This window comes from Ornithorhynchus anatinus, chromosome X1 (assembly GCF_004115215.2).
Source record: "Ornithorhynchus anatinus isolate Pmale09 chromosome X1, mOrnAna1.pri.v4, whole genome shotgun sequence".
NCBI lineage: Eukaryota > Metazoa > Chordata > Mammalia > Monotremata > Ornithorhynchidae > Ornithorhynchus > Ornithorhynchus anatinus.
Window position 1 is genome coordinate 55351895 of NC_041749.1, and position 23586 is coordinate 55375480.

Sequence of the window (23586 nt, forward strand, 5' to 3'; positions counted from 1 at the left end):
AGGAATTCCACTTGTGCAAAGCCCTACTGTGTTTTTTATGTTTCTGTTTTAAAGAGAAGTTGTTTACCTAGCAATAATGATCAATAAATGAATATTCTTTTCAGCAGAGTCTGCTATGGCGGGAAGGGGGACCTGGTGGCGGGGGGGGGGGGGGGGGGGGGTCTGGGTTGGGATAGAGCACAGCAGTGGGGGTGTCTTAGCTCCGGGGACCTGGGGAGGGGTCTCAAGATGACACTGCCCTCCTGGGATGGGTCCCAAATCCCCAAGACACGTTGGGGGGGGCCCCAGTACCTTGCTTGCTCTGCTTTAACCCCCTGAGTACCTGACGGATACAAACACGAGCTGAAAGAAGCCAAAGGTCCAAATCTTTTTTTTTGCCTTTTTAAATAGTACTTATGTGCCAGGCACCGTACTGGGGAAGATACAAGCTAATCAAGTTGAACACAGTCCATGTCCCACATGGGGTTCAGTTTCACAGATGAGGTACACTTAAATACCATTATTATTAGGTGGTAACAGGCCCAGAAGTGAAGTAACTTGCCTGAGGTAATGCAGCAGACTAATAATAATGGTGGTATTTGTTAAGCGCTTACTCTGTGTGAAACACTGGTGGAACTGGGATTAGAACCCAGGTCCTCCTGACTCCCAGGTCCATTCTCTATCCACTGAGCCACGCCGCTTCTCTGTTCTTCCCTGAGCCTCCTGACATTCCTAAGCATAGCACCAACAGGCCAAGATGAGTCTTAGGGTCAGGGAGCTGAAACCAGGGGAAAAAATCCCCATCCCCGCAACCCCGGGCCCACTCTTTGCCTGGAGCCATAAATGGTTGCAGGGGGTTGGCTCAGTGGTTTGGGCCAAGAGGAGGGCGGGAGAGGAAGGGAAGGGCTGAGGAGACAGGAATTGGGGAGGGGGTTGCTGGCAGGGGTACAGCAGCTGTGGCCCAGGGCGTGCTATCAGGTGGAGGATCCAGTCCGGGGGACCAAAAGGTAAAGCTGGCGGCCCGGGCATCTCCATGGAGACACTATCAGCTTCCCAGGAGGGGCAGGGGCAGGCAGGACCATATTTTTCTTCCGGTTCTGCCTATTAATTAATATGCCTCCCGCGGTGGATATCAGCAGCCCAGCTCTGGCCCGACCCCACGTCCTCCACCCTCCTTCCTGCCGGCAGTGAGACATCCCTCCAGCCCCCGACCGGGTCTTTCCTTTCACCTGGCACCCACCCCCCCAATTCATTCATTCATTCAATTGCATTTACTGAGTGCTTACTGCATCTTCCGATCCCCCCCACAAAACACAACACAAAACACAACGGCAGCAGCAGGCAGCCGGCTCGGTGAAGAGATTTTAGTAGCTAAATATGGCACTGTGAGTCCTGGAGAAGGCACATAAGTTACAGACGGGGACCCGCAGGTCACGTCGTCACCTTTGGCTGAGGTGGGTGGCCGAGGTAGGACACCCGTTTAGAAAACCTTTAAAAAAAACCAAAACGAATAAACAACCCGATTTAGAAAACCCCTGGTTGGCTCTCTGCACCCGTGGCGGGCGGGATGGGTGGGGAGAGGGCTACCGACTACCGGGTGAGGTTCTCCACCCTCCGTGCCCGCCCCTCCCCGGCCCCCGGCGTGGAGGCTGCAGGGCCCGGCGACTCCTCCCGGCCCTTAGCTCTTGCCCAGGGCTTTGTCCAGGTTGTTCTTGATGGCGTCCAGGAAGTCGGTGGTGTTCAGGTAGTGCTCGTTCAGCTTCACGCTGCGGAGAGAACCCGCGGTGAGGGGCGGGGGCCTCTGGTGACTTCTGGACCTAGTCGCCCCCTCCTCCCAGGACTACCGGTCTGCCCCATCAGAACCGCTCACAGCTCCCGCCTGCTCTGGCCTCTCAGATCCCGCTTGGGCACTGTGCAGGGCAGTGTCCCCCAGCTTCCTGGACCCCGCTTTTGAGGGCTGGGTGTCCCCTGGAGCAGAAGTGGGTCCCGGCCCCCGACTCCTCCCGTCCGGCCCCGCCGGGATGGCCAGCCCACCCACCAGCCCCCCGCCGTGGGGATGGGAAGGACCGCTTACTTGCTCAGCCCATGGATGCAACCGGCGAGATCCTTGGTCATGGCTCCGCTCTCCACCGTCTGGACACAAACCTTTTCCAGGGTCTGGGCAAAGCTGGAGAGGGGTCCGATCGTTTCTCTCTGTCGGCCGGCCGGGTCAGGAACCCCCGGCAACCTCCGCCTCCCCTCAGGGTCGTTCAACCCTCATCCGCTTCTCCCACGGAGCTCTGCTAAACAGCCCCTCCCCACGGGATCCCCCACCTTCATACACTTATCCGTCTACTTAGTAGTCATTTCTTTCCTGGGGTCTATTAGTTCCACTTATTAATGGGCAGGAATTGTCTCTACTCCTGTGTTGTACTTTTCCAAGGGCTTAGTAAAGTGCTCTGCACCCTGTAAGCGCTCAGTAGGTACGACTGAATGAACGAATAACAATAAACGCACACATTCCCTGCCAACAATGAGCTTAAACACTGTGCTACACAGCGGAGCATACAAAATAATCAGGTCAGACACAGTCTCTGTCCTACATGGGGCTCACAGTCTAAGGGGGAGGAAGAACAGATACCGAATCCCCATTTTACAGATGAGGAAACTGAGGCAGAGAATTGTGACTTGCCCAAGGTCACACAGCAAGCATGTGGCAAAGTCAGGATTAGAACCCAGGTCCCCTGATTCCCAGGCCCGGGCTCTTTCCACTAGGCCTCGATACTTCTCAGCCCAGTAGACCTGTACTCAACTTACGTCTTCTGTTTCCCGCAGCAGTCAGTAAGCTCCCCAAGGACAAGGATCGCGTCTTAGACGCTCGGTTCTTGAGGAACTCACGCTTTCCCTACACATTCTGGCTAGAGGTGGGATGAGGGAAGATCTGTCTTCACGCAGTGCCGGTCACACGTGTGCACAGCTAAGCTGGTGTGGGGGGTTTGTATGCGTTTGTGCAATAGAGCAATCAGCGCGAGTTTTCCTTAATATGTGATTCCTGCAAGAATCCAACCTCCATATAAAGAGAGGTGGGCACATTATCTCCATGTCACCCAAAAATCTTATCCAACACCCTGCACCCAGAAGGCACCCAGTCCTGCATCCGGCAGGCACCCACTACAGCCCCCTGCCCCTAGCAAGTGCCCAGTCGATACCAATTTGATGGGGAGGTCATTCATTCATTCTCATTTATTGAGCGCTTTCTGTGCACAAAGCACTGTGCTAAGCACTTGGGAGAGGACAATAGAACAGTAAACAGCTGGGCCAGAGGAGGGGCCTGGAGATGCTGGAGAAGGGAGGTGTGAGACCCTAAGAACGAAGCTTTCCCCGAGGGTTTCGCTGCTAGACTGTAAGCTACTTGAGGGAAGGGAACGTGCCAGCCGATAATAATTGCGGCATCTTTTAAGCGCTTACTGTGTTCCAGGCACTGTATTAAGCGCTGGGTGGGAGGGATACAAGCAAATTGGATTGGAAACAGTCCCTATCCCACAGGGGGCTCACAGTCAATCCCCATTTTACAAATTAAGGGAACTGAGGCACAGATAAATGAAGTGACCTGCCCAAAGTCACGCAGCACACAAGGGGCCAAGCCGGGACCGCCTGATCCGACTGTACTCTCCCAAGCCTTTACTAGTGCCTGGCACAGAATGAGCACTCAGTATAGGCAATCTGACTGATAAACGCTCTTTAGAGTGAAAGCTCCTTGAAGGCAGGGATCATGTCTCCTGCTCCTATTGTACTCTCCCAAGTACACAGTACAGTGCTCTGCACACAGTAGGTCCTCACTGAATATCTGATTTTGACAGCGCCCGAACTACAACGTCCACCTCATTTCCCCACGCCGTCCGTGTCCCCCCAAATCCCACCCCCACCCCGGCCCAGGCCCTGCTTACTTGATTAGGTCCTGATTGCTGTCTAGCTTTCCTCGGTGCTCCAGGCCCCGGGTCCAGGCAAAAATGCTGGCGATCGGGTTAGTGCTGGTGGGCCGGCCCTGGGAGACCGGGGGGGGGGGGGGGGGGAGACGAGGAGGGGATGGGACCCCAGACTGGAACCCAGGGTCACAGGAACCCCGAGCAGGGGAGGGGGGGGTTGCCCCTCGCCCCCGGCCCCACCAAAGCTGCGGCAGGCCAGCCCCCAGGCCGGGATGGAGATGCCCCTCCTCTGCCTGGGGAAGGAAGCCCTGGGATTTCCCGCCCGGGCCTCGCCCTCCCATTTACTCTGCCCTGGCCCCGGAAGGCACGACCACGACTGGAGCTCTCAGGAAGCCCCCTCAGGAGGGCAGCGGGTGGGTGGTGGTGGCGTGTCCACCCCACTGACCCCGGCCGGCCCGGCACCCACCTTCTGGTGCTCCCGGTAATGGCGGGTGACGGTGCCGTGAGCCGCTTCCGCTTCGATGGTCTTCCCATCTGGGCACACCAGCACGGAGGTCATGAGCCCGAGGGAGCCAAAGCCTGGGGATCAGAGGCCGGCGGCCAGATGTCAGCATTCCGGGGGCCGCCGCGGAGGGCAGAGATGACGTCTCTCGGCAGGAGACCTCCCGCTGCTCCAGCGGGCCCCCCAGTCCTGCCAGACTCCACATCCCCCCCCAAGCCACTCCCTCCTTTCTGCCACGAGGCGAACTGGGTTCTGATCCGAGCTCCGCCGCCAGCCTGCTGCGTGACCTCAGGCAAGTCACTGAATGAATTATGGCCCTTGTTAAGCGCTTACTATGTGTCAAACACTCGAAGGGCTGGGGTAGATCCAAGTTAATCAACTTGGACCAGTCCCCATTCCAGATGGGGCTCAGAGTCCAAATAAGAGAGAGAATAAGTATTTTTTCAGATTTTACATTCTCCAGATGAGCACACCAGCACACACAGGTTCAGTGACTTGCCCCAGGTCACACTGCAGACATATGGCAGACTGGGAGCTACAACTCAGGTCCTCTGACTCTCAGGCCCATGCGCTTTTCATTAGGCCATAACCTCCATGGGTCTCAGTTACCTCATCTGTAAAGTGGGAATGTTTAAATATTTTATTCCCCCATCCCTTTAGACTCTGAGTCCCACATGCGACAGGGACTATACCCGAGCTGATTGTACTGTATCTCCCGCAATTCTCGGGCCCATGGTAAGTGCTCAAAGACCACATCTATTCTTATTATTGTTACTATAACGTGTGGAGAACCCTCAGCAGGATATCCACGAGACTGCTGCAGCCAAGACAGGAGAGGCTCTTTTTGAGCAGAAGTGAGAGCGAAGAAGGCAAAAGTGAAAACAGTGCAAACTTCAGAGTAACACGACAAGGGACAACCATTTTCTCCGTCCTAAGCGGCCAGGAATTCCTCTGAAAGTCCCATAGGGAAGGCTTCACGAGCCCCCCGACCCACTCCGAGTCCCCAACCTGAAGCTCAGGCCTCTCTAGGGTCGGGGCAGGATTTCTAGACTGTAAGCCTGGTGTGGGCAGGGACTATCTCTCTCTCTCTCTCTCAAAAAAAAAAAAAGTTCAACCATTTTCTCCATCCTAAGCGGCCAGGAATTCCTCTGAAAGTCCCATAGGGAAGGCTTCACGAGCCCCCCGACCCACTCCGAGTCCCCAACCTGAAGCTCAGGCCTCTCTAGGGTCGGGGCAGGATTTCTAGACTGTAAGCCTGGTGTGGGCAGGGACTGTCTCTCTCTCTCTCAAAAAAAAAAAAAAAAAAGTTGGTATTTGTTAAGCGCTGGGGTAGATACAGGGTCATCAGGTTGTCCCACATGAGGCTCACAGTTAATCCCCATTTTACAGATGAGGTAAGTGAGGCCCAGAGAAGTGAAGTGACTTGCCCACAGTCACAGAGCTGACAGGTGGCGGAGCCGGGATTCAAAGCCGTGACCTCTGACTCTCAAGCCCGGGCTCTTTCCACTGAACCACACTGCTTCTCGATTACTAGATTGTACTCTCCAAGCTCTTAGTACAGTGTTCTGCACACAGTAAGCGCTCAATAAGTACGACTGAATTAATGAATGAATTCTAGAGACCCAATCTACGTCTTCTTCCGTGCTTTGACTTTCCCTGATCTTGTTCCTCGACTCCCCCGCTACTCCTCCGCTCCACCGAGCGACCTGGTGTGATGGCCTTTAGCGGCATTCCCATCAGCCACGACAGCTGCCCTGTTGCTCCCCTTCTGAGGCCCCGGCCTAGTTTTTTCCATTTTTTTGTTTATGGTATTTGTTAAGCGCTTATTAGGCGCCGAGCATCGGGGCAGACACAAGTTTACCAGGCTGGACACAGCCTTCATCCCACATGGGGTCTCACAATCTAAGTTAATAATGTTGGTATTTGTTAAGCGCTATGTGCCGAGCACTGTTCTAAGCGCTGGGGTAGACACAGGGGAATCAGGTTGTCCCATGTGGGGCTCACAGTCTTAATCCCCATTTTACAGATGAGGTAACTGAGGCACTGAGAAGTTAAGTGACTTGCCCAAAGTCACACAGCTGACAAGTGGCTGAGCCGGGATTCAAACCCATGACCTCTGACTCCAAAGCCTGTGCTCTTTCCACTGAGCCACGCTGCTTCTCAGTTGGAAGGAGGAGGATTGAATCTGCATTTTACATTTGTGGAAACTGAGGCCCACCCACAGAATAACAGTCATAGCGGTATTTGTTAAGTACTTACTATGTGCCAAGCGCTGTACTAAGCGCGGGGGGAGGATACAAGCAAATCGGGTTGGATACAGTCCCTGACCCACATGGGGCTCATAGTCTTAATCCCCATTTTACAGATGAGGTTAACTGAGGCCCACAGAAGTGAAGTGATTTGCAGCTGACACTGGGGCAGAGCGAGCCAGGATTAGAACCCAGATCCTGTCACTCCCAGGCCCGGGATCTTCCCATTAGGCCACACTGCTCCTCAATTGGCTGTAGGGCACCAGCTCCCTTGGGCTCTATGCTCAAAGACTCCTCTGGCGGCGGATGCAGCCATGAAGGCTGCCCACCCTGGGGGCACAAACTCGGCCCGGCCCCTCACCCCACGGGCCCCGCCCCGGTGACCCCTCGCCGTACCCTGGGCCAGGATGTCGGACTGCACGTCGCCGTCGTAGTTCTTGCAGGCCCAGACGAAGCCGCCCGAGGACTTGAGCACTTGGGCCACCATGTCGTCGATGAGCCGGTGTTCGTACCAGATCTTGTTCTTGTCGAATTCCGTCTTGTAGTGCCTGCGGGAACCGGGGAGGAGCTGGTGTCCAACACGAGGCACCCAGGGCCAGGAAAGGGACAACCAAAGGGGGCAGGGTCCCAATCCCTACCCTGACAGGCCTCCCGCCCCCGGGCTGGGACCGGGAAGTGGGGAGAGCCAGTAGGCCGGGTCCCTCTACCTCCTCCTGCTCCTCCTCCCGCTCCCACGTTACTTGTCAAAGATTTCCTGGAAGATGTCCTTGAAGCGGCCGTCGTAGGCCTTGAGGATGGTGTTCTTGGTGCTCATGTACAGGGGCCACTTCTTCTGGATGGCGTACTGAAAGCAGCTGTGCGCAAACCCTGAGATGGACTGCGGGGAGGCGGGGACACGTCCTCAGCCCCGGCCCCTGGGGAGGTGGCCCCAGGCCTCCCCACTGCCCTTCCATCCCACTGAGTGCCCCCGAGGGAGAAGCTGGAAGCTACTGTTGCGAAGCCTCCAGCCGGCCGGGTCAGAGAGAGAGTCCCCGGTCATCCCCAGCCCCAGGTCTTGGGAGGGGGACGGCTCAGAAGATCACTGGGTGGGGCAGCCGGCCGGAGGCGCCGCCTTCACCCCCCACCAGGGCCCCCGTGGCGAGCTGAGCACTCACCTCGTCGGTGTTGTACATGCCCATGCCCACGCCGCCGCCGGGGAAGTTGTACACCTCCCATTCCTTCACCCCGCTGCCGTCCTTCGGGGTGAACACCATCTTGAAGGAGCCCGACCGGTCCACCACAAAGTCTGTCGCTTTGTACTGTGAAAGCAAGGCGGGGTGTTGAAGGGATCCCGGGCGCCCCGCCGCGCCCCCTCAACGCCCCCGCCCCCACAGCGGGCGCACCTGGTCGCCATGGGCGTGTCTCCCGATGGTGATGGCTCGGGTCCAGCCGGGGACCAGGCGGGGGATGTTCTTGCAGATGATGGGCTCCCGAAAGACCGTCCCCCCGAGGATGTTCCTGATGGTGCCGTTGGGGCTCTTCCACATCTTCTTCAGCTTGAACTCTGCGGCACCCGGGGGCGGCGGGGGGAATGGTCAGTCTCTAGGGTGGGGGGAGGGGTCCATCTCCAGGGCGCGGGGTGGGGGAGGGGGTCAGCCTCTGGGAGTCGGGGGCAACCTCCGGGGTGGAAGCAGAGGAGGGTTCATCCCCCATTGGGCCCCAGCTCAGAGCAGGGTCTCGTTCCTCTTCCCAAGGCCCTGCTAGGATCTGACCCATGCTTCTCTACCTGCGCACACACACGTACATACACACACACCCCACTGCCCCAAGCGCACATTTTTTTTCTTTAAATGGTATTTGCTGAGCACTTACTCTGTGCCTGGCACTGTACTAAGCGCTAGGGTAGAAAGAAGTCAATCAGGTTGGACATGGTCCCAGTCCCACATCAGGCTCAGTCTTAATCCCCATTTTAAGAAATGGAGGCCCAGAGAAATGAAGTGACTCACCCAAGGTCACACAGCAGATAAATGGCAGAGCTGGGATGAGAACCCAGGTCCGAGACTCCCAGGGCTACACTAGGCCACGCTGCTTCCCTTATACTCTTCTACTTACGCACACACGCATGCCCCTACCTTCCACCCGAGCTTCATCAGGAGTGATGGTGGCACACTTGACAGCCACGCTGTACTTCTGAGTGGCCAGCGCCGAGTCGATGGTCACCTGGTCATCCGTCTGGTCACGGTGCGGAAGCCCCAGGTCAAAGTATTTGAGTTGAACATCCACGTGCGACAGGATTAGCTAGGGAGAAGCGGAAACAGGGTGGTTCAAGAGGGGACTTGGGGGGCGGGGGGAGGAAAGGAGAGGGTGGCCAGATCAGAGGGCTAGAAAGGGGCAAGACTGGTGGCCAGACACCGCTTGGAGAGGGACCTCTCCAAATAGGGCGGCCGAGGGTGACTGAATGCAACGGGTTTCATCGCAAACACAACCTGGGACAGGTGGCCCAGGGGAATGGCCTGGTGCCCAGCTGGAGGCGAAGGAGGAAGTGGGAGGGGGCCCAGCTGCCACGGGACTGTGCGGAGGTGACAGGGAGGGAGGGAGGGAGGGTGGGAGGAACCCCCGGCTAGGGCCGGAAGGAGGCGGCCCCAGAGTGAGAAACAAATGGTTCTCTCTCTAGCCGCCGCTGTTTCCGGTTTCATTTACTCGGTCTGCACGTCTTCTGGGTTCAACCTCTCCCAGTCCTCGTGGGACTGGGCCGGGGTCTAGACGAACACCCTTGGATTTCCCCAGTGCTTGGCACAGGGCATCACGCACTATACGCTCTGCACACAGTCCAGAGAGGGGTCTTCCCCCAGTAGTGAGACCTTCCCCGGCGGCTGGAAGGGAGAGAGGGAAGGGCTGGGCGGGCCGGGCTGACAAACCCCAAAACCAGCTAGACAGACAGAAGGTTCGGCTGCAGGCTGGGCAGCGGGGCAGTAGACGGGACAAGAGAGGGAAAATGATGCCCTTGTGATGCCAACCCCCTCTGAGGGCACTATGTGTGTAGGGGAAGGGTCAGGAGGTACGCCCAGCCCCGGCTGAGGCCTGGAGGGGGGAGAGGGAGATGGGCAGCCCCTGGTCAACCTTCTCCTTGATGAACTGCCAGATGATGCGGGTCATCTCATCTCCGTCCATCTCCACCACCGGCTTCGCCACCTTGATCCGTTTATCGGCATCTGAAAGGGAACCCCGCCCCGGGTCTCAGATCTGGGGGGCGGCAGGGGGCTTTCCCCGATCGCCCCTCTCCGGCTCCCCCACAGCAACTCTCCTTCTTGACCCAGTCCATCGGGAGACGGTAATTTAGGGAGCGCTTACTACGTGCAGAGCACTGTACTGAGCACTTGAGTACGATAATTAGTAGATACGATCCCTGTCCTCAGGAGCTTCCGCTCTTCGTGATCTTTAGCATCAACCGTACTGATCGAGCCGACACTGGGTTCGGCGCTCTACCAGTCCCTCGGGGAACGGACAGTTGTAAAAGATGCCTGTTTCTGCCCTTCGGGAGCCTTCGATCTAATGAAGGGGAAGGGAAACATAAACCGGCCCATCTACCGTCAGTATGAGAGAATAGACATAAATAACAGGTGCAAATGGATAAACGAAGCACAAACGGTAATAACCACTGAGGCATCTGTTAACCGCTTACTACCTGCCAGGCACCGTACTAAGCGCTGGGGTGGATACAAGCAAATCGGGATGTCCCTTGTGGGACTCATTCTCAATCCCTATGTTACAGATGAGGTAAGAGGCACAGAGAAGTGAAGTGACTTGCTCAAGGTCACACAGCAAACAAGCAGCAGAGCAGGGATTAGAACCCACAAACTTCTGAATCCCTGGCCCATGTTCTATCCACTTCTCCATGCTGCCTCTCCAACAGATAAATTCGAGAAAGCTGAGACGGCTGAAGGGATCCTTTAGATAGAGAAGGAGGTGGTTGACTTAACCTGAGGGGTCCTAAATGGGGAGGAGAAAAAGGCACGAGCAACCGGTCCGAGGCAGAAGGGTCGAGAGTGAGGTATTGCTCAGGAAGAGCAGACTGAACAAGGGTGTTGCGGGAGAAGACAGCAGACAGGTCAGAGGGAGTTGGCGGCGGAAGCCTCGAAGCTCATGATCCAGGGTGGCACCGGGGAGGCCCCTGGAGGTTTTAGGAGTGAGAAAGGGTGGGCTCCAACCAGGTGACTGGGACGAGGGCAACTCCCCGCCTCGGCATACGCTTGGTCAGAGAGGGACCAAGGTGTCCCTAGAACCGGGCACCCGGCTTCCTCCACTTGAGGTGGCGCCTCAAGGACTGCGGAGTGCCAGGCCCGCTGCACAGCGCTCTCTCCGAGATTCCCGTCAGTTCTGCTGGGCGGGGCAGGGTCTGGCCCAACCAAGACCAGAAACAGAAGGTCCTGAGACGCGAGGGATCGGAGGGGACCCGGCCGGGGATCGGGGAGAAAACTCGGGATGATCTTCGGGGGCGGTGCTGGCTGCCAGGAGAAAGGACTGCAGGAAAATCGAGGAAATCACAGCTGCCACTCCAGCTGACCACGTCACTTGGGGGTTATTAGCTGCCCAGCCCCTCTCACGCCCACCACCCCCAACCGGACATTACCGCACCTACCGCACCCTGGTCAGATTCTGGAAGACCGGAATCTCTCTCGGTCCCAGCAAATGAACCCGGAAGGCCCGGATCCTAAGCCCCCTGGAGGGGTGGCACGGGAAGGATAGGAGGCGGTCGGCCACCCCGTCCAAATGAGCCGGCCCTGATTGGTCACCCATCAGAAGGTGGCATCTGCTCTTGGGAGACATTTGGTTTACTGACTGAGGAGTCAGAGGACTCCAAGCCCCACTACCCTCTCACCACCAAGCACAAATTGTGGGCCAGGCTGGCGGGTCCACCTTCCGTCCCCAACCACGTTCTTTGGGGGGGGGGAGGCATCACGATGGGCAGCACTGCACACGCACGGGAAGCCCCCGGAGGCTGGGAGACACCTGGATTTGCTTTCTGGAAGACTTCCCGACAGCTTCCCGGGCCCTGGCCAAAGGGGGTTAAAATGTAGTGGCGGGGAGGGGAATGGTACTCCTTATAGCGCTTACTAGGTGCCAAAGACTGTGCTCAACGCTCTGGGGTAGGTAGGAGACCATCAGAACGGACACGGTCCCTATTCCATGTTATTTTATAGACCGATCGTATTTACTGAACGCTTACTGTATGATAAGCGGCCTACTGAGCAGTCGGGAGAGTTCAGTCTAACAAAGTTGGGACACACGTTCCCTGCCCACAATGAGCTTCGTCTAGGGAGAGAGGTGAGGCGGAGAAGTTAAGAGATTTGCGTGAGGTCACAGAGCAAGCAAGTGATGGAACTGAGATGAGAACCGGGAGCTTTGTTGCTCCTGACTCCCAGGCCCGCAGTCTCTCCCCTACAACCTGCCTCCTCGGCTGGACTTCCAGCCCGGCCAGAATTGGGCACGAGCCAGGAGCTCTGGGCAAGTTGAAGGAAGCCCCAGAGGCTCCCATCCGGGGACCGATAAGTGGTCGACATCCAGAGCAGCACGAACGCCTTCTGACCTGCCTGGGGGCCGAGGTCTCACACGGCTCCGGGGAAACTCCCAGAGTTAGAAGCCGCGTGGTGTTGCGGTCAGAGTACAGGCCTGGGAGTCAGAGGACCTGGGTTCTCATCCCAGCTCTGCCAACTGCTTGCCGTGTGACCTTGGGCAAGTCATTTCATTCCCTGTGCCTCAGCAGTTTCATCTGCTAAATGAGGATTAAGACTGTGAGCCCCATGTGGGACATGGACTGGGTCCAACCTGATTAACTTATATCTACCCCAACATTTAGTGTAGTACCTGGCACACACTAAACGCTTAACAAATGCCATTAAAAAAAAAAAGGGGGAGGTAACCTAGACAAGTCATTTCACTTAGAAGCGGTGTGCCCTAGTGAACGGAGCCTGGGAGTCAGAAGGACCTGGGTTCTGATCCCGCTCTGCCACTTTGCTGTGTGATCTTGGGCAAGTCACTTCATTTCTCTGGGCCTCGGTTACCTCAGCTGTAAAATGGGGATTTAAGAGTGTGAGCCCCATGTGGGACAGGGACTGTGTGCATCCTGATTCATTTGTATCTACCACAGTTCTCAGAACAGTGCTTGCCACGTAGTGAGCGCTTAAGTACCATGATAATAATTCTTTGTCGTCTTCTCCTCTGGGCCTCGGTTTCCTCCTCTGTAAAATGGAGGTTTAATACCTGTTCTCCCTCTCCTCTAAACAGTGAGCTCAGGTAGGACACACACTGGGCCCAACCTGATTAGGTGTAGGGGCCACGGTGCTTAGCATAATGTTTCGCACCTGGCCCATGCTTAGACGCCACAACTCACCACCCACTGTTTCTACCCCATTCTCACCTTCCGCTCCTCTCCCTGGCTATCGGTCACTGTTTACAATTCTGTAGTACCAGAAAAATGAACTTCTATTTCCTCCTCAAAAATCTGAGTGGGGCAGTTATGCGCCAGACACAACTGTGTGAGACTACACGCTAGGACCCCCCACCCTCACCTACTCACAGACCCAAGGGGCCATCACAAAGGGGTCTCCGGCGCCAGCCCTGCCAGTCGGAGAGGTGTCGCCTCAGTTTCCCCAACTGTAAAGATGGGGATAAGGAACTTCTGCCCACTGCCCCCCCCCCCCCACCGGGGACAGCATGCTAGGCACTGTACTAAGCACCGGGGTAGGCACAAAGTCATCGGGTTGGACATAGTTCCTGTCCCACACGGAGCTCCACGTCTAAGTAGGAGGGAGAAGAGGTATTGAATCCCCACTTTACAGGCGAGGAAACCGAGGGCCAGAGAAGTTAAGTGACTTGCCCAAGGTCACACAGTGGAAAAACGGTGGAGTGGGGATCAGAACCCAGGTCCCCTGACATCCAGACATCCGTGCTCTTTCCGTCAAGTCAGGCTGCTTCCTTGACCTCTCGGCTCCCTTTGGCTGGACGCCCCTGTCCTCCTCCTGGAAACACAGTCTGATCTTGGTTTCCTCAAGGCAGCTGTCTCCCAGGTTCTCCTCTTTCCTCTCTGGACGCCCTCTCGGTGTCTCGCTGGCTCCTCTTCCAATCCCTCATCCCCAAACCGTGTGTCCCCCTCAAGGCTTTCCCGTGTTCCCTTTTCTTCTCACTCCAAACTCACTCGGAACGGGTGTTCACCTTCTCCCCTAGCTTCCGTTCCGCCTCCACACGGATAACTCCCAAATCTGCCTCGCTAGGCCCGACCTCGTCCTCCATCTGCAACGCCTCACGCCTCCTCCGTTCGTCTGGACCCCCGGTCTCTCGGCTCAATAAGTAGTGACAATAACAACAACGGTATTTGTTGGGCGCTTACTATGTGTCCAGCACCATTCTTAGAGCTGGGGTAACAATAATAATAATAATGATGGCATCTGTTGAGCGTTTACGATGTGCAAAGCACCGTTCTAAGTGCTGGGAAGGATACAAGGTTGTCCCACGTGGGGCTCACGGGCTTCATTCTCATTTTACAGATGAGGGAACTGAGGCCCAGAGAAGTGAAGTGACTTGCCCAAAGTCCCACAGCTGACGAGCGGCGAAGCCGGGATGGGAACACATGACCTCGGACTCCCAAGCCCGTGCCTTTTCCACTGAGCCACGCTGCTTCTCAGTAGATACAAACTAATCAGGTTAGACAAAGTCCATGTCCCACGTGGAGCTCACAATCTTAATCTCCATTTCACAGGTGCGGGAGATGAAGCCCAGAGAAGCAAAGTGACTCCCGCAAGGTCCCACAGCTGACAAGGGCCAGTGTCAGGACTAGAACCCAGGTCCTTCTGACTCTCAAGCCCGGACTCCAACCACGAGGCTACGCTAGTTCTCTAGGTAGAAAGCTGGACTCCCCACCTTCCTGGACGTCACCCTTGACATCTCACTCCATTTCAACTCCCACATTCAACTGATCACTAAATTCACATTTCCAAGATCCGCTCTTTCCTCTCCACGCAGAAGGTCGCCCTTCCAGGTCAGGCACTCGCCATACCCCAACTCCTCTCCCGGACTCCACTCTCTCCCCTCATCAGGCTCTACTTCACTCTTCCGCTCAGATTCTCTTTCTCAAATATCTTTCTACACATCTGTCATCTCATCTCTAAAACGGGGATGAAGACCGTGAGCCCCCACAGGGGACAACCTGATTACCTCATATCTACCCCAAGGCTTACATCAGTGTTTGGCTTAACAAATACCATCATTTTTATTATTAGCATCTTCACATCAGACAAACGTCTGACCATTGGTTTTAGGGCACCTCTTTAGCTTTTTTTCCCCTCAGACCGCAAGCTCACTGTGGGTGGGGAATGTGACTATCGTTCCAGCGTACGCTCCCAGGCACTTAGCACAGTGTTCTGCACACAGGAAACGCTCACTGAATACGATTGACTGCTACACGCCAGCGCAAGAAGCAGCATGGCCTGCATTCTAATCCCGGCTCCATCATGCCTGCTGTGTGACCTCGGGTAAGTCACTTACTTCTCTGCGCTTCAATCACCTCGTCGGTAAAACGGCGAATAAGACTGTGAGCCCCGTGTGGGACGGGGGCTGCGTCCATCCTGATGAGCTTGTATCTACCCCAGTGCCTGGCACATAGTCGGCACCTAAATACCATTTAAACAAAAAAGCTTAGAGTCGGGGGGGGGGGGGGGGGGGGGGGGGGAATATACGTTCGGGAACGACTTCCTCCTGTTTGCCAATTATTTTACGCCTATTCCTTACACTGTGAACTCCTTATGGGCCGAGATCACGCCTCCTACCTCCATGGAAACTCTCCCAAGCGCTTGTTGGAGTGTTCAGCACATAGCAGGCGCTCCCTGAATAACAGCGGGTAGACTGGGAGTCCTAAAGCGGGGGCGGGGACCGCGTGCCTGAAATTGCCTAGCGGACACCCTGATGATGGATTCGATTTTTGGTCTTCCCTCGCAGCCAGGCCCTGCCTTCTCTGGGCCTGAAGAGAGAGGCCTCTTCGGGGAGGGTCTTCCCGGCCCAGTGCGGCCGGGGGGCCTCCTGGAGGGCACCGAGCGCTGCCCTTGACGGAGCTGGGAGGGAGGGTGACCCGAACTTTCCATGAAGAGAGATCAGCTCGGAGCCCGAGGGGAGGAGGTGGGACTCCGGAGGCCTCCAGGCCCAAAAAGGCAGCAGCCTGGCACCTGAGAAGGGCTGGGGGCAGGGCTCCAGGGGGGAGAAAATAGGCTGTGGCGAGGGGAGGGGAAAGAAAGGAAAGGGCAGGGTGGCTGTCCCGGAACGCTGTCCAGCGGGGCAGGGTGGGCTGGGGCGGCTGCAGACCCCGGTCCTGCCAGTCCTGCCAATAGGTCCTGCCGGTCTACTAAGGGAAGAATGGACGACCCCAGGGACCCTCCTTTCCGGGCCCTCCAAGCCCACGGCCCGTGGCTCGAGGGGGCCGGCTTGGGCAGCAAGAGGGACCCCAGCCCTGGGCGTCTCGGGGTCCCCCTTCCTCGGTGCCAGCTGCGGGGGTCCCCCCTCCCCCTGGGGCTGGGGGAGGAGGGAATGGGCTGAGACTGTAAGCCCGTCCAAGGGCAGGGACTGGCTCCGTTACCGATTTGTCTATTTAGTCGCCATTGTTTTTACGAGCTGTTCTTCCCCTCGACTCTATTTATTGCCATTGTTCTCGTCTGTCCGTCTCCCCCGATTAGACCGTAAGCCCGTCAAACGGCAGGGACTGTCTCTATCTGTTGCCGACTTGTTCATCCCAAGCGCTTAGTACAGTGCTCTGCACATAGGAAGCGCTCAATAAATACTATTGAATTTGTCCATCCCAAGCGCTCAGTCCAGTGCTCTGCACATAGAAAGCGCTCAATAAATACTAGTGAATGTCTCCCGGGGCTCTTTCGCCTCCCCTCCCCCCGGGTGGAGTCCCGCCGGCGGGTTAACCATCACCAACCCGGGTCCAAGCCCCCCCCCCGCCCAATTTGGCCGGTCGCCATGGCAACCCCAAGACCCTCGCCCCTCCGGGGTCCGGAGGGGGGCGGGGGGGCTCTGATGCCAACGACCTTGAAGGCACGTCGGAGAGGGGACACTCACAGTCGCGGTTTGGCTGGCGCTGCAGGGGGAGCACGGCGGCCGCCAGGACCGGGGCCGGTTTGGTCAGGGTGCGGGCGGGGGGCCTGCACAGCGACTGCGCGGCCCGCAGGTAGGCGGCCATGGCGGGCGGTCGGTCCTGGCGGGCGGGCGGGCGGTCGGTCGGTCCTCGCAGGCCGGGGCTGCCGCGCGCCGCGGCCCGGGGGGGGGGGGGGGCGCGCGCCGCCGGGCCTCGGCCGCCCATTGGGCCGCGGCGCGCGCGGGGGCGGGGCGCGCGCGCGCGCCCGCGAGCAACGGCCTCCCTTTTGTTCCCCGCGCGGCAGCTGCCCCCTCCCCCCCCCCGGGGCCCCAGCCTCCTCCCCTCTGCCCTGCGTTAGGCCCTGACTCGGGCCCGAGCACCCTCAGCTAATAACGTGGGTGTTGGTGCAGCGCTTACGATGTGCGGAGCCCTGTTCATTCAGGAGTATTTACGGAGCGCTTACTATGTGCGGAGCGCTGGGCTGAGCGCTGGGAATGGACTAATAATGTTGATATTGGTGAAGCGCTCACTATGTGCGGAGCACTGTTCATTCAGGAGTATTTATTGAGCGCTTACTATGTGCGGAGCGCTGGCCTGAGCGCTGGGAATGGACTAATAATGTTGGTATTGGTGAAGCGCTCACTATGTGCGGAGCACTGTTCATTCAGGAGTATTTACTGAGCGCTTACTATGTGCGGAGCGCTGGGCTGAGCGCTGGGAATGGACTAATAATGTTGGTATTGGTGAAGCGCTTACTATGTGCGGAGCACTGTTCATTCAATAGTAATAATAATAATGTTGGTGTTTGTTAAGCGCTTACTATGTGCAGAGCACTGTTCTAAGCACTGGGGTAGACAGGGTAATCAGGTTGTCCCACATGAGGCTCACAGTCTTAATCCTCATTTTACAAATTAGGTAACTGAGGCACAGAGAAGTTAAATGACTTGCCCACAGTCACACAGCTATTTACTGAGCACTTACTATGTGCAGACCACTGGCCTGAGCGCTTGGAATGGACTAATAATGTTGGTATTGGTGAAGCGCTTACTCATGCAGAGCACTGTTCATTCAGTAGTATTTATTGAGCGCTTACTATGTGCGGAGCGCTGGCCTGAGCACTTGGAATGGACTAATAATGTTGGTATTGGTGAAGCGCTTACTATGTGTGGAGTCCTGTTCAATAGTATTTACTGAGCGCTTACTATGTGCAGAGCGCTGGACTGAGCGCTTGGAATGGCTAATAATAATGTTGGTATTAGTTAAGCACTTACTATGTGCAGAGCACTGTTCTAAGCGCTGGGGTAGATACAGGGTCATCAGATTGTCCCACGAGAGGCTCGCAGTCTGCATCCCCATTTTCCAGATGAGGGAACTGAGACCCAGAGAAGTGAAGTGACTTGCCCACAGTCACACAGCTGCCAAGGGGCAGAGCCGGCATCCGAACCCATGACCTCTGCTCCCGAGCCCGGACTCTTTCCACTGAGCCACGCTGCTGCTTAAACTGCTCCCGCATGGGGCTCCCAACTCGAAGTCGGCCAGAGAAGGGGGATTGACTCTCCGTCTTACAGATGAAGAAACTAAGGCCCGAGGAATTAAGTGACTCGCTCGAGGTCACACAGCAAAGAAGCGGTGGAGGTGGGAGTAGAATCCAGGGCCTCGGACTCCCAGGCCCAGACTTTTCCCACTAACAATAATAATGTTGGTATTTGTTAAGCACTTACTATGTGCAGAGCACTGTTCTAAGCACTGGGCTAGATACAGGGTAATCAGGTTGTCCCACGTGAGGCTCACAGTCTTAATCCCCATTTTACAGATGAGGGAACTGAGGTACAGAGAAGTTAAGTGACTTTCCCACAGTCACACAGCTGACAAGTGACAGAGGTGGGATACGAACCCATGACCTCTGGCTCCCAAGCCTGTGCTCTTTCCACTGAGCCACGCTGTCACTAGGCCACGCTTTTGCCCAACGGGGATCTGCACAGGCCTCCTGGGCTTCTTACCCTCGTGGAGAAGGGTGCGCTTGGGTTTGCACCCTTAATTCACCCCACAGCGCTCGTGTCTTACGCCGTTGAGTCGTCGCCGACCCATAGCAACGTCACGGACACGTCTCTCTCCGAAGGCCCCGGTCTCCATCTGCGATCGTCCTGGTAGTAATGGATCCAGAGAGTTTTCTTAGTAAAATTCCCAAAGTGGTTTACCCTTGCCGCCTTCCGCGCAGTCAACTTCAGTCTCCGCCCTCGACTCTCACCCGTGCCACCTCTGCCCAGCACAGGTGAGTTCCAACTTGTAGCAGTAGCCTTCCCCTCACTAGCCACCGCCCAAGCTAGGACTGGAATGGACAGGCCTCTGCTTGACTCTCCCTCCGGTCGTCGAGACCGGTAGAGGACTGGAAACTCTCCATGTGCGACCCTGAGAGGGGAGCGCTTATGTACAGATCCATAATTTATTTATAGACAGATATTACTATCCCCCACTAGACTCTAAGCTCATTGTGGGCAGGGGAACGGATCTACCCACTGTATTGTAGTGTACAGATTGATTGATTGAGACCATCCCTTCCTCCTCCCGGGTGTTCCCCTGGGGCCAGAGACCCAGGTCCTGGGGGTCCCCACAGCCCGACTCTCCTCAGCCCCCCTCGGAATGGCCCCTCTAGGGCCAGAAGTCGGGGAGGGTCCTTGCCAGGTGATTTTAAACTCTCCTCTTCCTCAACTCAGGCTGTCCCCTTTCTAAACTAAGCCAAAGTCCTCAAACCACCAGGATTAAGTCCAAGAAATGGAATGGCCCCAAGTTATCGTGGTTTAGCGAAAAGCAAATAAGCAAAGAGATGAACTGGTAGAGTCACAGAGGCTGGGACAAAGAAATCATTCCAGGAGGTCTGGCCATAAAGGTTCCAGTGATCCTGGTACCTCCATGGGGCACACCCACTTCTCCTCATGGCTCTCGGAATGGGATCTGGGCCTGAGAAAAGCGCCCCTTCCTCTATGACCCTGCCCCCCGGGTAGCTCCACTCTCTTCTTTCCACCCCCTCTCCCCCGAAGCCTGTAAGCTCATTGTGGGCAGGGAATGTGCCTGTTTATTATTATATTGCAGACAGCAGAAGGCCCCGCTGTCTGTCTGCAATCATTCTCGTAGTGGATCTGCACAGAGTAAGCCCTCAGTAGATACGATTGACTGAGTGACTCTGGCTGTTAAGCCCCTGTGGACAGGGAACATGTCTACCAATTCTGTTCTACTGTACTCCCCCAAGCACTTAACACAGTGCTCTGCATACAGTAAGTGCGCAAGAAACACGACTGATCAATTCTCAGACTGGGAGCTGTCTGGCCCTCCGACAGGGGCCTGCTGTTCTGCCTCTTCCTCTCCCCGAGCCCTGCCCCCATCCCGGCAGGACCTGTTTTCCCTTTCCACCTCCCCTTCTCTAATAGAATTTGATGCCAAATGGAGGCTCTCCAGGAACCCGACCTTCGATAAAGCACCTTCAAAGGGACAGCAGCCGACAGCAGACAGCAGCCGGAGCAGCTCCCAGCGGGAGCTACTGCTGGTGACCCCTGGTGATCCTAGTCTGCGGCGGGCCCGCCGAGGACCCAGAGTTCCCCAAGAACCAGGCAGAGCTGAGGTAACTGAGGCACAGAAAAGTGGGGCAGACGGGGTCACCCAATTTCATCTGAGGCTATCTCCGCAGCACTGAGGACTTGTCAATCAGTGGTGTTTATTGAGCGTTCGCGGTCTGCGAAACCCCATACTGAGCACTTGGGAGAGTGCGATACGACAGAGACACAGCGGGGCCTTGTGGAGGACCTGGGTTCTAATCCTGACTCCGTCACTCATCTGCTATGTGTGACCTTGAGCAAGTCACTTCCCTTTTCTTGGCGTCGGTTCCCTCACCTGTAAAATGGGGAGTAAGATGTGAGCCCCCTGTGGGACATGGACTCTGTCCAATCTGATTAGCTCGAATCTACCCCAGCGCTTAGAACAGGGTCTGGTACATAGTAAGCACATAACAAATGCCACTGGAAAAAAAAAAAGAGTGGGTAGACACGTGTCCTGCCCACAAGGAGTTCATAAGCTAGAGGGGGAGACAGACATTACGCTAAATTATGGATATGCTCATAAATGCCACGGGACCAAGGATGGGGTATCAAGTGCTTAAAGGGTGCAGATGGTGACCCAGAAGGGAGAGGGACCCTTCTCCCCATTTTACCCAGGTGGGGACACAAAACCCACCTATTCCATTCCTAGGGAAGCAGAGTGCCCTAGTGGATAGAACCCGGGCCTGGGAATCAGAACGACCTGGGTTCTAATCCCCGTTCTACCACTCGTCTTCTGTGTGACCTTGGGCAAGTCATTTCATTTCTCAGTGCCTCAGTTACCTCATCCGTAAAAGGGGGATTAAGACTGTGAGCCCCATATGGGACAGGGACCGTGTCCAACATGATTTGCTTGTATTCCCCCCACCAAGTGCTTAGTACAGTGGGTGGCACATAGTAAGCGCTTAATAAATACCATTACAATACGGGCCTGGGAGTCACAACGACCTGGGTTCTAATCCCAGCTCTGCCACTTATCCGCTGTGTGACCTTGGGCAAGTCACTTCACTTCTCTGAGCCTTAGTTTCCTCAACTGCAAAATGAGAATTCAATCCCTGCTCTCCCTCCTGGACTGGAAGGCCCTTGTGAGACAAGGGACTGTATTCGGCCCGATTACTCTCCCTAGCACTTAGTACAGTAAGTTGAGCGAGTTGTCTACACCCGCTGCCTCAAGTTCCTCTCCTCCAATTTTCTCCTTGATCCCCTCCAGTCTGGCCTCCGGCCCCTACACTCCCCAGAAACCTCCCTCTCAAAGGTCACCGGTGATCTCCTTCTTGCCAAATCCAGCGGCCTCTACTCCATCCTCATCCTCCTCAACCTCTCAGCTGAAAGATCATCCAACCTCGGCTTCACTGACACTGGCCTCTCCTGGTTTTCCTCCTATCTCTCTGGCCGCTCATCTTCAGTCTCTTTTGTGGGCTCCTCCTCTGCTTCCCACCCCCTAACAGCGGGGGTCCTTCAAGGTTCAGTCCTGGGTCCCCTGCTCTTCTCCATCTCCACCCACTCCCTTGGGAATCTCATTCGCTCACATGGCTTCATAATGGGGATAATTCCCAAATCCTCATCTCCAACCCTGATCTCTCTCTCTCTCTCTCTCTCTCTATCTCTATCTCTCTGCAGTCTCATCTTTCCTCCTGCCTTCAAGACCTCTCTATTTGGATGTCCTCCCATCACCTCAAACTTAATATGTCTGAAACAGAACCTATCTTCACACCTAAAGCCTGTCCTCCTAGTGACTTTCCCATCACTGTAGGCGGCACTACTATCCTTCCTGTCTCACAGGCCTGTAACCTTGGTGTTATCCTTGACTCCTCTCTATCATTCAACCCACATATTCAATCCATCAGTAAATCCTGTCGGTTTGACCTTCACAACATCACTAAAATCTGCCCTTACCTTTCCATCCAAACTGCCCCCTTGTTAATCCGATCTCTCATCCTATTTCGCCTTGATTACTATCAGCCTCCTTGCTGATCTCCCTGCCTCCTGTCTCTCCTCCCTCCAGTCTGTAGTTCATTCTGCTGCCCTGATCATTGTCCTACAGAAACATTCAGACCATGTTTCCCCACTCCTCAAGAACTTCCACATCAAAACAGATACTCCTCACCATTGACTTTAAAGCACTTAATCACCTTGCCCCTGCCTACCTCACCTCACTACTCTCTTATTACAACCCAGCCCAAACACTCGGCTCCTCTAATGCCAACCTCCTCTCTGTACCTCGATCTCCTCTCTCCTACCTCCGACTTCTTGCCCGCGTCCTGCTTCTGGCCTGCGACGCCCTCCCTCTTCATATCTTGCAGACGATGACTCTCCCGGCCTTCAAAGCCTTATTGAAGGCCCATCTCGTCCAAGAGGCATTCCCTGACTAAGGTCTCCTTTTCCTCTTCTCCCACTCCCTTTTGTGTCACCCTGACTTGATCCCTATATTCATCTCCCTCCCAGCCCTACAGCACTTGTGTCCATATCTGTAATTTATCGATTTCTATTAATGTCTGTCTCCTCCTCTAGACTGTAAGCTCGTGTGGGCAGGGAATGTGTCTGTTATACTGTTATATTGTACTCTCCAAGCACACAGTATAGTACAGTACACAGTAACCGCTCAATAAATACGACTGACTGAGAGGCGTCCGTCCGTGTCCCCCCCCCGGCCCCGAGTCCCTCTGGCCTAAACCTGGTTGAGCTTTATCTTCCGGCCTCTTGGGGCCTGGGCTCTGGCCTAGAATTCCTGTCCCCACTGAGGGTAGGGTGGGGCAGGGGGATGGTGAGGGGGACGGGGGCGGGGGAGAGATGGAGTACGGGCCTTGGGAATGCAAGGACAGTGGGAGCCCCCACTGGAGCCGGTCATGAACTTGTCGTGGGCGGGGAACGTGTCTGTTAGATTGCTGTGTTGTACTCTCCCAAGAGTGCAGTACAGTCCCCTGCATGCAGTAAGCACTCAATAAATGATGATGATGGTATTTGTTAAGCGCTTAGTATGTGCAAAGTACTGTTCATTCAATAGTATTTATTGAGCGCTTACTATGTGCAGAGCACTGTACTAAGAGCTTGGAATGTACAATTTGGCAACAGAGACAATCCCTGCACACTGATGGGCTCACAGTTTAAATGGGGGAGATGGACAGTAAAGCAAAACAGAACAAAACAAAAACAAGACAACATCATCAAGATAAATAGAATCAAGGAGATATATACCTCATTTAAAAAATTAATAGGGTAATAAAATATATACAAATGAGCACAGTGTGGAGGGGAGGGGGAG

The 23586-nt window shown here is 55.7% G+C and overlaps 1 protein-coding gene across 1 annotated transcript; it reads right to left on the reverse strand.

Annotated features, from left to right (window-relative positions):
• Positions 1-1328: 1328 nt before the first annotated feature.
• IDH2 (isocitrate dehydrogenase (NADP(+)) 2) lies at positions 1329-16869 on the reverse strand. The gene is made up of 11 exons (XM_029051543.2): positions 16722-16869; positions 9735-9826; positions 8747-8912; positions 8018-8178; positions 7790-7933; positions 7376-7512; positions 7032-7183; positions 4351-4463; positions 3906-4003; positions 2054-2146; positions 1329-1745 (listed from the first exon to the last, which is right to left on the reverse strand). The coding sequence occupies exons 1-11, from the start codon at positions 16840-16842 to the stop codon at positions 1658-1660; spliced, it is 1365 nt and encodes a 454-aa protein (XP_028907376.1). The 5' UTR covers positions 16843-16869; the 3' UTR covers positions 1329-1657.
• Between the last annotated feature and the right edge of the window lie 6717 nt (positions 16870-23586).